This window comes from Labeo rohita, chromosome 19 (assembly GCF_022985175.1).
Source record: "Labeo rohita strain BAU-BD-2019 chromosome 19, IGBB_LRoh.1.0, whole genome shotgun sequence".
In the NCBI taxonomy this organism is placed as follows: Eukaryota; Metazoa; Chordata; class Actinopteri; order Cypriniformes; family Cyprinidae; genus Labeo; species Labeo rohita.
The window spans coordinates 3,493,810-3,507,216 of record NC_066887.1 but is presented as its reverse complement, the minus strand read 5'-3'; the positions used below and the strand labels follow the sequence as shown (position 1 = coordinate 3,507,216).

The 13,407-nt window shown below is 32.8% G+C and overlaps 1 protein-coding gene across 8 annotated transcripts in view; it reads right to left on the bottom strand.

The window, feature by feature from the left end:
* The window catches only part of epb41a (erythrocyte membrane protein band 4.1a), a 102,727-nt gene that overhangs the window by 34,130 nt on the left and 55,190 nt on the right, over window positions 1-13,407 (bottom strand). For 6 of the 8 annotated variants that reach the window (XM_051137618.1, XM_051137622.1, XM_051137625.1 and 3 more), the window contains exons 11-13: window positions 13,189-13,364; window positions 2,043-2,287; window positions 1,544-1,618 (exon numbers count right to left, since the gene is read on the bottom strand). In XM_051137618.1, coding sequence (XP_050993575.1) covers window positions 1,544-1,618; window positions 2,043-2,287; window positions 13,189-13,364 — 496 coding nt within the window. The remainder of the gene's footprint in view (window positions 1-1,543; window positions 1,619-2,042; window positions 2,288-13,188; window positions 13,365-13,407) is intronic. The other 2 variants (XM_051137623.1, XM_051137624.1) reach the window with 1 other exon arrangement.

Genomic DNA, 13,407 nt, shown 5'->3' with positions numbered 1-13,407 from the left:
TTCAGCAGCCAGCAATAATAAAGATTCAGATTCAGCATCATTACTTCAGTAACATGATGTTTTGTTTTTTTGCTTAGCTATTAAAAAAAAGTTTCTTATTATCAGTGTTGATATTATCAATCATCAATAATGAAAATAATACTGAAACATTGGCTTCCAGGGCTTTCAGTTGTACTAACACATAAAGTAGGGGGAAAATGTAGAATCTAAATTGATCTAAATTAAACAAAAGCAAAAAAATAAAAATAAATAAATAAATAAACAGTATAAATTATGATTTAAAATATATTCCATTTATTTCTCATTGAAAAGCTTTGTGTTGTTTTTTGTGTATGTTTGAGTGTTATCACATGGTTCTTCAGAAATAATTTTTTTTAATGCTATTTTGTTGCTCAAATATTAAGAAAGTTTCTTCTTCTTATTAATGCTGCATTTTTTGCTGCTTTATATTGTTCAGGATACTTTGATTAGCATTTCTTTGAAATAGAAAAGTTTTGTAACATTATATGTGACCCTGGACCACAAAACCAGTCATAAGGGTCAATTTTGTAAAATTGAGATTTATACATCATCTGAAAGCTGAATCATTAAGCTTTCCATTGATGTATAGTTTGTTAATATGACAATGTTTGGCCGAGATACAATTATTTGAATATCTGGAATCAGATGGTGCAAAAAAAAAAAAATCTAAATACTGAGAAAATCGCCTTAAAAATTGTCCAAATGAGGTTATTAGCAATGCATATTACTAATCAAAAAATTAAGTTTTCATATATTAACAGTATCCAATTTGGCATAACAAAAAATCTATAATTTTGACCCATACAATATATTTTTGGCTATTGCTACAAATATACCCGTGCTACTTATGACTGGTTTTGTGGTCCAGGGTCACATATATGTCTACACTTTTACTTTTGATCCTTTTTAAATCCTACTGTAAATGTTTTAAAGGTGCTGAACCACACTTTCCATAAAAAAGGAGCAGCATAACTGTTTTTAACATTAATAATAAGATCAAGAAAAATATTTTGAGCAGCAAATCAGCATAACAGAATGTTTCTGAAGGAACATGTGACACTGAAGACTGGAGTAATGATGTGGAAAACTCAGCTTTGCATCACAGGGATAAATTATATTTAAAAAAAAAATTAAAACAAAAAAACAGTTCTTTTAAATTATAATCATATTTCACAGTATTTTTGTTTTCATGTATTTTTGTTTAAAAAAATGGAACATTGGTTAGCATAAGAGAATTCTTTCAAAAACACTGAACTCTATATATAACAATTTTAATTTGAAATTTTATTGTATGTGCAACATCTGATCCATGGTACATTAATGTTAATAACTTAGAACATCGTAGTTGTGGGGCATTTTAGAAAACTGAGTAAACATGAGCAATCAAAAGGGGTGGAGCTTAGTGAAGGACCAACTGTGTGAAATGATTTGCATATAATAACAGTCTTAATGAAGCTGGCCACTAGGGTAAATCACTGTTGTACATGCTCTTATGAGACTGGCTAAAATCATGAGCACAAACCTGGCTCTTTCTCTCCCCATTGGTGGCCGTTACCACCGGGGCATCACGGTGCCGCCGTTCTCGCCGGGCTACCGTCTGCAGCAGCACAGAGAGAGTACACATACTCCTGCTGTCTCACACAGGCCTAAATATCATGGCTGTCTTGCATTTGTGGTCACAGTAAAGATGCTTTCTTTTGTTAATTTGCACTGGTTCATGTCAATCTTGGTGAGAATAAACCTTAAGGCTTCTTAATTTATTGCCGTCTGAGCACTTCTTTTCACATCTCAGGTAGGTGTCTGTTCTGTACGTTTATAAAAATTAGTTCAAACATTTGCTTATATTGTGTTTAAGTTTCCAGGGCTTTCAGCTGTACTAACACATAAAATAGGTGAAAACATAAACTCTAAAATGATTTTGAACAACAAAATATAATACAAAAAATAAATTATGATTTAAAACATATTTCCATTAATTTCACATTGAAAAGCTATAGTGTATGTTTGTGTGTGTGTCATACCTTGACTTCAGGTGTGCCCTCTGCTTTGGTGCTGTGTGTTTTAGAGCCATCTGTCAAATGGGCCTCTGCCTTCACCTCGCTCTTCCTCTCACTGGAGCGTGGACGGCCTGTGGGCGTGGACGTCTCTTTACGATCAGTGCGGGCAGCAGATGCTACTGGGGAAGGAGCCATGTCGCCCGGGGAGATGGGAGACATGATGGGAGCACTGACGGGACGGGCGTTCTTATCTGGGGTCGAGGCCATAGCTGTCAGAAAGAGATTGGACAGAGGAGAAAGAAAAAGGGTATGTTACACTGAAGTCATGGACTAAAAATTAATTTTTACTTTAACATAATGTACACCTTTGATAAAGTACATAGAGCAAACAAACATAGAAATACACATTCTTGGTTTTACTGTGATTATTATAGGATGATGCAATCCTAAATCAGTTGCATAAAGCAACTCTTACTGATTTTACCACCCTTGTAAAAAAGAACATAAGCGTGAAATGAATGTACTGTTTTCAGACACTTAATTGCAATGAAATGTATTATATATAAATGCAATGCGTTTTAAATGCAATGCAATTTACAGTGCTTTTTGTTCCACCTAGGACTTAAGTACATCTTTACATGTAATTTCATAATTATTCTATTGTATTGAAATATGGTTAAAGTGCACCGCTGTATGTTTGACATTTCCATTAAAATCTGTATGTGTTTACAGTAAATATATTTGTAATTATGCATATGTAATGATGTTGAAGTTGTATTAAGTAAATTTTTTATTACTTGAAAAACACACTACAATTAAACTTATAAAAGTACTTTACATGTGCTGTAGTATGTTAGTCAACACATCACAATACGTGTACTTCTTTTAATCAGAACAAAATATATTTTAAATAGGAATGTACAATATTGGATTTTTGACAATATTTTTCAACTCATTTTGGCTGATAGCCGATGCAGATAACGATATATTTCCTTTAGTTTGGAAACAACATCAAGTCTCTCCTGTGTGGAAATTATAAGCAAATTATTTTTCATTTTGGTTCGTTTTTAAAAAGAACCAGAAAAATGCTGTGGTAACCTTAACATTTTATTTTAAGATTTAATATTTGTAGATGGTCTAAAGCAAAAGAGTTATAAAAATTCTGAAAATCTTTTAGAGATCATAATTTGTTTAAAAAAATTTAACACGTTATACATTAATGAATAAATCAGTATATATAAAATTATTTTTTTACAAGTGTCATGTTTGTTATTTTTTCATGTAAGCTGTAGCTTCTGACCTTTATGACATCAGTTACTGCTTTATTCAATCAGTCTAAACGTACAGTGTAAAAACAGTCAAAATGTTTTTTGTGTATTTTACTTTCATTGTATTAGAAGTAGGCCAACAGCGCCCCCTACAGAATTAAAACTCCTCGCCAAACAGGCATTAGGACCCGGGGGAAGCTGCCGCTGCTGCTACTGTACAGGCTATCACTGTTTACTCTATTACACACTGAACGCGTCATTATGTCCGTGCATTCTCAGATTAAATGCAGCCATCCAAAACAGTGAATCTAATCATTAAGGCAAAACTTTGCTTCAGGAATGAGCCACACTGCTGACATGATCTAATCGCTAGCACACCCTGAGCACATGCAAGTTATTCCTCTTATCGGCAAGACATATCGGCATAATTTTTCATATCGGGCCGATGCTGATATTTACTTTTAAGGCCATTTTTGGCCAATTCCGATATCGCTCTGATAATATAGTGCATCCCTAATTTTACATGCAAAACTTTTAATCTTACATTATTGGAAAGTTTACGTCTTAAACGTGTACTTAAGCATGTTAAGAAACAGTCATGAATGCGTCTCTCTTTAACCCATTTAATCCCACCGGTCACAACAGTGACCGTAAAAAAAGGTTTCATATATAAAGCTCTATAAACCTTACTGACTGATGTTTTGGTGCACTTCCTGTAAATATATATAAAAAAAAAAGTTTCACATTTAGTGTAAATTGTCACATGACCAGAGCAGTTTATTTCCTGTTTGCACCTTGAGAAGATGATGGCTGCATCAAAGCTCAAAAAGGAAAGGCTAGTAAAGTATGTTAACATAAAGATATGACAAATATTTTTGGCACACATTATATTTAAGGGGTCTAGTATCAATATATGAATTCACATATATTCAGTTTGTTGAGTGTGGTCATAGAATGAGTAAACATGTTGATGGTCACAATAGTGACCGGTGGGATAACAATGAACTTAGGTATACAATATAAATCCAATTGCAGTTGTTAGTGAAAATTACACTACAATGTTGCAATGAAAATATATTGCATTAATTAAAAAAAAAATACAATATTGATGTTGTAATACTGGTAGCACTAATATAAAAACTGATGTTATGTTTCACAAAAAAAGTAACAATTTTGAAATACGTTGATGGTTGTATTTTTCGTCTTTTGTCTCAGTGTTCCTATTAATGTTGTATAATGTTTTTAATGCATAATAGTAACCCTAGAATGTGATCAAACAGTTTAAAATAGCTGGGCTAAGATATATAACAATTTAGACTGCAGAAATATGTTAATTTAGTAAACACATTTTCCAAAAAAAAATTCTAAAAATAATTATTGATTATTTCAAAGGTTTACTAATGAAACATCATTTGGATATGTTCATGTCTGGAAAAAAATTGAATTAAACGGGTGAAGTACACTTAAGTGCTCTTTTATTTCATTAACATATTATATTAAGTGCAAGTGCAACATTCAATAAAATTAAGTACACTTCTTTTTTCACAAGGGTAAGTTAAAAAAGTCTACTGAATCTTCTAAAAATGTAAAAATATCTGCAGGATCATGTAAACACTGTAACAGATATTGTTGTTTTTTGTAAGAGTTGAATGTTTAGAAGGAAAGAAATTCAAGCTGGAGGCATAAAGCTCTACTTCTGCTCACAAAGAGTGCAGCCCAGGAGCACAAACCAATCAGCCTGCGCTGCTTTATTTTCCATGGTATATATTTTTTAGTTTGGGCTCTAGGACTTTCAAGCCTTTTGAACTGATCAAGCTCGTTTGGACTGTGGGAGACGCTCTGGGCTAATACTGACCTGCCAGTCAAAGACAACTCCAACAAACACAAAACAACTGCTTCAGGAACTTTAAATCTCACTCTGAATGGATTTCTAAATCTTCACACGTGCATTCTGGGAGTTGGGAGCCACAATAATGAATAACACCAAACTTACCTTCTTTTAAAAGTCCCAGGAAACAATTTGTCAATCAAACTACTGATCAAAACAGCAATCTCTCTTGCTTAGTATTTCACAGGGGGTCATTTGCTGATTGCGTTTAACTGACTATGTAAGATTAATGGAGTCTTCATGTAAATAACCTACAGTCAGAAAGTAATTAAATCTGTGTCCGTGTTCTACCTGAGGGCTGAATGGTTAAATTATCAGTGGGTTAACCAGGGTTGTTTTTCTGGATCGCACCCCTGCTGTGATTTCTCTCCCACAGTGAGTTCACCTGCACTGCCTAAAGCAAGCACAGTTTATTTATACCACAAGAAATCACCTCCACTTTACCTCAGAGACTCTATGGCTCCGTTCCAAACTCTAGTGAGCTGTCACTGTCTGCACAGGCTGCTACCTTAATCGAAATGGAACCTCAAGATTTGGAACACTCTCTGTACGTACTCAGAACAGTGAATTTAAGCTCACCCTTACGAAAAAGAAGTTTAAGTGTGCTATTACTATACTTATTTTAAACTAAAAATAGGAAAGTATACTTTCAGTCTACTTCTTATGTACTTCTCAGATATGTGCTTTATATACTTCTCAGAAATATACTTAAAATGACATTTAAGTATACTTGATTTATATTTAGAAAAGGTCTAAGTTGTTTTCACATCTTCTGTACAGAATTTCCAAAACACGAGTGAAGAAGAAACCGCTTTCACCTTTAATCTAACACAATTGTCAGACATAAAACAGCATCAAAACCATAGATATGTAAAACTGTAACGTTATGGAATAAAATGTCGACCCATGAAGAGGTTATAATGATTGTCAAGCTTTGGGGTGTTGATCAACATCTACATTTTGATTATCATAAATAGTCTTTTTTTTTTTTAGCCTTTTGTTCAAAATGTCATTTTTATTTATGCAATTTACCCACATTCAAGTGTTTATAAAAAAGAATGCATGAAGCTACAATAAAATGTTTTTGTTTACAAGCAAATACCATGTTCTTTCTTTTGATGTTTTGTATGTTCAGATATTCATATAACAAAATATATACAAATTAATACCTAAATAGGGACATTGTAGTGTACTTGAAGTATGATGTATAGGTCACTTAAAGAAATCTTTACAAGTATAGCTGCAGTGTAAAACTATTGAACTAGTAGTTTACTACTAGTAAGACTATACTTCAAAGTATGCTAAAAGTATTTAATTAGTAAACTATCAGTATACCTATAAGTTCACTCTTAGTATAGTTGCAATACAAAGTAAACACATAGATGTAAACTAGTTGTGTACTCAAATTTTACTATTGTTATACTTGAAGTATACTTAAAAGTATACTTTTATCGCCTAGAAAGTAAGCCAATTTAGACCCAAGGAGTATTGAAATACATGTAAAATTATTGAGTATTGAGTACATTTAAAAGTATACTACTAGTACACTGATATTTGTATGCTACATAAAGCATACTTAAAATATATATTTGAACTTTAATTAAGTATACTTAATAAAGTATACTTTTTGGTAAGGGCAGCTAATTACAATGGTTTTGATTTTAGCATGTTTAAAATACAATGTAAATATTACTTAAAATGGGTCTGCATTCTGGGATTGACTTTATTCATTAAGTACAACATGCTGTGCTGGAATTTAGTCAAATGGAGGCATCTTACTCTTGCCAGTAAGTAGTATACTTCACTGTAAAAACTCCAACTTGCAAACTGTTCACTCAGTTTAAAAATGTAAGTCAAGTGGACACATTTTTAAGCAAAATGTTGAGTTTACACATAAAAACAAGTTAACTCAATGTTTACTATATTTTTCTCAATGAACACAAATAAGAAAGTTGAGCAAACTCAGTATTTTTATTTCTTCATTTGAGCGGTCAACTTGACATTATTGCGCATGCGCAAAGTGCCGTCGCTGAACTATACACGGAGTTTACTGCTTCAAACATAAACAACGATGGCAAAGGGAGTGGATGTCTTCTTTTAAGGTAAGTTCTTTCTGCCCAGATTTAATATAGAAAGTAAGCCAAATAAACTACACAGTTAGGTTTGTAAATGTTCTTTAAAGAAAGAATAAACATTGTTGAATGAAGTCTGGCGGCTAACTAGTTAGCTAGCTTTGTTTTTCCAAGCACGATCAGCTAACGTTAGCATTTGCAAGGTATGTATACAGATATATTTTTATAGATACAGTTCAAATGTCGATTAAACGAGTATATAATTAACCAGATAGAGGTTAATTATGTGTTGTATTTCGTTGTGCTAGGCGATATAACTTACTAGTTTATCTGGCACACAGTTGTTGTTGTTGTTTTGTTTTTTGTTTTTTTGTGAATCCGCGATACTGGTGCATATATGTGAAAGTGCAAGACGTGTAAGATGATAAACGTGTTTATTGACACACAACCGAAGCGTGCAGAAAATATGCGATCACAGATTCATCTCTCTGTAGCAGCTTAGTTCGCTTAAATTGTCAAATACACATAAAGTTATGTCAAAATGTGATTATTTACATAAACAATCACTTGTAAGTCTGAAATGAGAGTCAACGTCTGAGACAAAATCGCCTGTGTCAGTAAATTTGATTAGCCTCATAAACCTGCTGATATTTGTTCCGTTAATGTTACAAAAAATAAATAAATAAATAAATAAAAAGCTAAGACAACACTCACTCCTCTTGACTGAACAAATTTAGCAGCTTCAATAAGAGTCAGTTTATTCCATACAGTGAAGATATGCAGTATTTTTTTATACATGTATTTTTTGTATTATTTCTGACTTATTTCTGTACTGGTAAAAACTAGTCCTTATCCAGAATTTTATTATTATTATTTTTGTTATGTTTTAAACATTTAATGTCAATATTTCGTAGGAAATATAATTTTTTTTTTTTTTTTTTTTTTTTTACTGCAGGACACAAAGCCAGAGGATGTCCACACCAAGGGTATGAAGATGAGCATCTTAACTATTACTGGAAGATGATGTTGTCATCCACTCAAACCTAAAGGTGCCTAGGATGTAGTACTAGAGACGCAGATTGTGTTGGAATATATACATGGCCTTACCACTGCTGTTGCTGTCCTCTTTGGCTTAATTTAGATCATCCAAAAAAATGAAAATTCTGTCATCATTTACTCACAGCCATGTCGATCCAAACCCATAAGACATTTGTTCATCTTTAATACACAAATGAAGATATTTTTAATGAAACCTGAGATATTTCTGTCCATTCACTGAAAAACTATTCACCTAAAATTCTGATGCTTCAAAATGTTCATAAAGAGATTGTAAAACAAATACATAAGAATCGAATGGTTTAAACAAAGTCTTCTGAAGAGACGTGATCACATTACACATCACGTATTTCACACTAAATGCTGCTCCATCTCTGCAAGTGCTGTGAGTTTTTTTCATTTTCATTTTTGCTTCAAGATCATGTCAATTAAAAAAAAATAAAAGTACCTAACTGAAACTAAATGCTGTTTTGTTTAGTTTTTGTGTGAGTGTGTAAAACCCTAATACAGGCTAAAATACATTATAGGAAAAACAAAAATGTTAATAGATAATATATGTAAATAATATTAATAAGTAAAACTAGTATCAAAGGTATAAATATACTAATATTAATGAAAATACAATCCCTACAATTGCGTCTCTTCATGAGACTTAAACTGCTCAATTCATATTAACTTATATATTTATTTAATTATTTATGATCTCTTTATGAATGCTTTGAAGTTTTGGGTGAACAGCCTTTCAATACAGAAGTCTCTCAAATTTCATTAAAATATTTAAATTTGTGTTGAGTGTGAACAACGGTTTAGAAAAACATGGGAGTGAGTAAATGATAAATTTTCAGAATAATTTTGGTTGAATTATTCCTTTAAGTGTTGTGTTAATAGTTGAAATATTTTGCTTCTTGATCCAGTGTGTTTGTTGCATTATGGATGCGCCAAAATAATAGATGGAGCAAGATGAACGTTTAAAATGACGGTAAAGTTTAGCTTCCTTTAAATTATATAAAAGTTTTTTTGTGACTTTTGATTTAAAACTTTACTTAAGGCTGCAGAATTTTAATATGTTTAATGTTACATTTTTCTGGCACTTAAAAAAATAATTTTTAAGTGTGTTTTTTGTTTAAGAGTGTTTTTATTGTAAATAGTCACATCCTAGTTACATCATAGTTTGAGTGGAGAAAAGCTAAATTGTGTTCATTTTGCAGAATGCCAATAAATACTTTCTGTAATGATAACAAAATCTTGTTTGTGTTATATTTACAGTATTGTTCATACTGCATGCATTTGTATTCTTAAAGGATGTGGAGGAGCATACAATGTGGCTTAGAGTCTTGATGTAAGATTTAAAGTTATACATTTAAATAGTAAAAAATGCAGTTGAGTTGGCTTAAAAATACTGCAAAGCTTTTTTGAGGTTACTGAACTTCAAGCAAAAAATTACTGGCACAACTTAGTTCTTGAAGTTCAGTAAACTCAGTTCAGTAAACCTTAATATTTTAAGTTGAGTCAACTTAACAATTTCAGTTAATCTGCTGCAAAGCATTTTTGAGTTTACTGAACTTCAAGAACTAAGTTGTGCCAACTCTGACTGGTAGTTCACTCAACTTCACTGAAGTTCACTGAACTTTTATATATGAGTTGGCACAACTTCCCTCCTTTAAAGTTGAGTAAACTCAAAATTGCTGTGCAGCAGATTAACTTAATTTTTTAAGTTAACTCAACTTTTTATTTTTTACAGTGTTCAAGTTCATTTTTATAAAGTATACTTAAGTAAAGTTCAAGTATATTTTAAGTATACTTTATGTAGTAAGTACTTGTACTAGTAGTATACTTGTAAGTGTACTATTTCAATACTCCTTGGGACTAAATTGGCCCACTTTCTAGTATATAAAAGTATACTTTTAAGTATAACAGTAGTAAACTTTGAGCACACAACTAGTTTACATCTAAGTTTTAGTTTAGCAACTATACTACAAGTGAACTTATAGGTACTTATGAGATACTGATAAGTTGAAGCATTTTTAGTACACTGACATATAGTCTCAGTAAGCTACTAGTTTAGTAGTTTTATACTGCAAGTATACTCATAAGTTTTCTTTAAGTGAACTTTACATCATACTTTAAGTATACTGCTATATCCCTATTTTGTAGGGGTGTGACGAGACACTTATCCCACGAGACGAGACGAGACACAAGACTGGGTTCACGAGAACAAGACGAGACAAGATTTTTAAACTTTTCTTAAGAAATCCTCAATGATGACATAAATAGGAAAAACAGTCTTTTGTTCAACTGAAAAAGACTAAATGCAAAAAAAAAAAAATGTAGGTGCATTTGGAACTTTATGAACTTAAACTTCCTTGAATTATATGCAATAATAAACAACATTTAAACAAGAGCTTCACAATTCTGGATAAATTGAGAAGCCCAGTTGTTTTTAATAAATTGGAGACCATGATTCTCTCACCATTCTGGAGAAAAAAGATTAGAAAACTAAACAAAATATCATAATGTACTAGTGGTTCTGACAAACTGTTCATTCCTTAAGCCTTTTAAAAACATATATTAATTTAAACAAAATAAAAATAAATAAATAAATAAAAAATTCAATGAAGGAGACAGTGTCTCACTTCATTAAGGCTTGTTTGACTCTTGAAATCTCCTGAATGAATGATTCAATGACATACTTTTTTAAACGGGCAATTGTCGCCACCTCCTGGCGAAAGAGGATAAGCGTTACAATACATACAAGTGTTAAAATACTTTAGTTTTGATCGCTACTGTAGACAATAAGTGTTTATACCCACACTATAAACTTGTATCCTTGTACTTCTATTATTTAAATGTCTGTCACACAGAAATAATGATTATAATGTGGTTGAAAACAATGTTTGTGTTGCTCTTTCTGCGTTCACATTTACCCCGACCCTCTGATTCATTAACATGAGCAACGACAAAACCTGCTTCTCACGCTCCACTGACACTCGCGATGTGAAACAGTCCTAATATACATAGCCAAATCGTTGTCATTCAGGAATAAGATCCCGTGGGTTTTTGAATGGAGATCTCGATATTTTAAGGATTAATCGTCCAGCTCTAATGTAAACACTGCAAAATGTTTTGGGAGGATATTGTCACGAGTTCTCGCGAGATACATTGGATCCAGTCACATTCCTACTTTTTAGGTATTATTTTTGTATATATACTACTGTGTGCCTACTTAGGTATTAATTTGTATATATTTTGTTAGATGAATATCTGAACATACAAAACATCAAAAGAAAGAACAAGATATGTGACCCTGGACCACAAAACCAGTCATAAGGGTCAATTTGTCCAAATTGAGATTTATAAAATCACTGAAAGCTGAATAAATAAGCTTTCAATTGATGTATGGTTTGCTATAATAGACCAATATTTGGCCGAGATACAACTATTTGAAAATCTGGAATTTGAGGGTGCACAAAAATATAAATATTGAGAAAATCACCTTTAAATTTGTCAAATGAAGTTCTTAGCAATGCATATTACTAATCAAAAATTAAGTTTTCATATATTTACAGTAGGAATTTTACCAAATATCTTCACAGAACATGATCTTTACTTAATACCCTAATGATTTTGGCATAAAACAAAAATCAATCATTTTGACCCATACAATGTATTTTTGGCTATTGCTACAAATATACCCCAGCGACTTAAGACTGGTTTTGTGGTCCAGGGTCACATATCTGCTTGTAAACAAAAAATATTTAATTCTAGATTCATGCATTATTTTTTTATAAACACTTAAATGTGGGTAAGTTTCATAAAAAATAAAATAAAATAAGGAAATAAATAAACAATATTTTTAACAAAATACTGAACAGGATTCAGAGTGATAATCAATCAACACCAACAGTGTAATCGATCAACACACCAAAGCTTGACATTCATTATTAGCTCTTCATGGGTCGACATTTTATTCCATAACGTTACACAGTTTTGATGATTTTTTAATGTCTGATGATCGTGTTATGCATGTGGAAGCATCTGTTGTTTCGGTTTCTTCTTCGCTTGTGTTTCTGTACAAAAGACGTGTAATAGCGCCCCCTACTGTATAACAATGAAAACATGGATTCTCTGAGCTTAGTATAGTAGAGCTTAAATACATTTAGACTTTTTCTTAGTTTAAGTCAAGTACACTCTGGTAAATCACTGAGAAGTACATAAATCACATTTCTGAGAAGTACTTGAAAAGTAGACTGAAAGTATACTTTTCTATTTTTAGCTTAAACGAAGTATAGTAATAGCACACTTGAACAAACTTCTTTTTCCTAAGGGTATAGAGCAGCATGAGTGTGAAATGGACTTGACACACAGTTTGAGTCACATACTCACTTCAGATATATACTATTGTCAACATGACTTAACATTTCTGTCCGCAAATGGCCAGCAGGGGTCAAAGCCTACGCTTGAGGACTGAGAAAGCTGTCCAGCATCAGGTTGTTAGTGGCTTTGTCTGCTGTGAACACTCAGAGAGCAGCCTGAAAGCTGAGTCTATCTGTCCTTCAACCCAAAGCCAGCAAAGACAAATGACCTCTGCTCACAGCTCAAATAAAAACAGATGCTTGCAGCACAACTTACACAAAGAGTCTGAACCTCCCCATGGGAAGTGCATTAGAGAACTGGAGAGAGGCAGAGAAACGAAGATTGAAAGAGAAAATGAGATCTCAAACGGAGTAAAAGTGAGTGTCAGACTTGTGATCGAACTCCCCGATTGGCCGGAATCCAACAACGAGAGCCAATCATCTACCTCTGTTTTCAATCTAACCAGTTCTGTCCATAGGCTATCAGAGAAACTAAAGTAAAGGGCAAAAAAAGAGAAAGTCGGACAAACACACCTCCGTCTAAGCTGCGGGACGCCCTCTTACTGGCGGAGCGCTGGAAATGCGGTGCGGGTCTGTCAATCATGGAGCTGGCCTGACGGGTCTGGGCTTGAGTTCGGCCGCTGTAGCGAAACTTTGATCCCAGAGCCAGGAACTTCCTGGGAGTGGTGGCCGCCTCTGTGGACGTCAACCTGAGACCGATAATGTCGGAAGACTCATGAATTCACACTAATA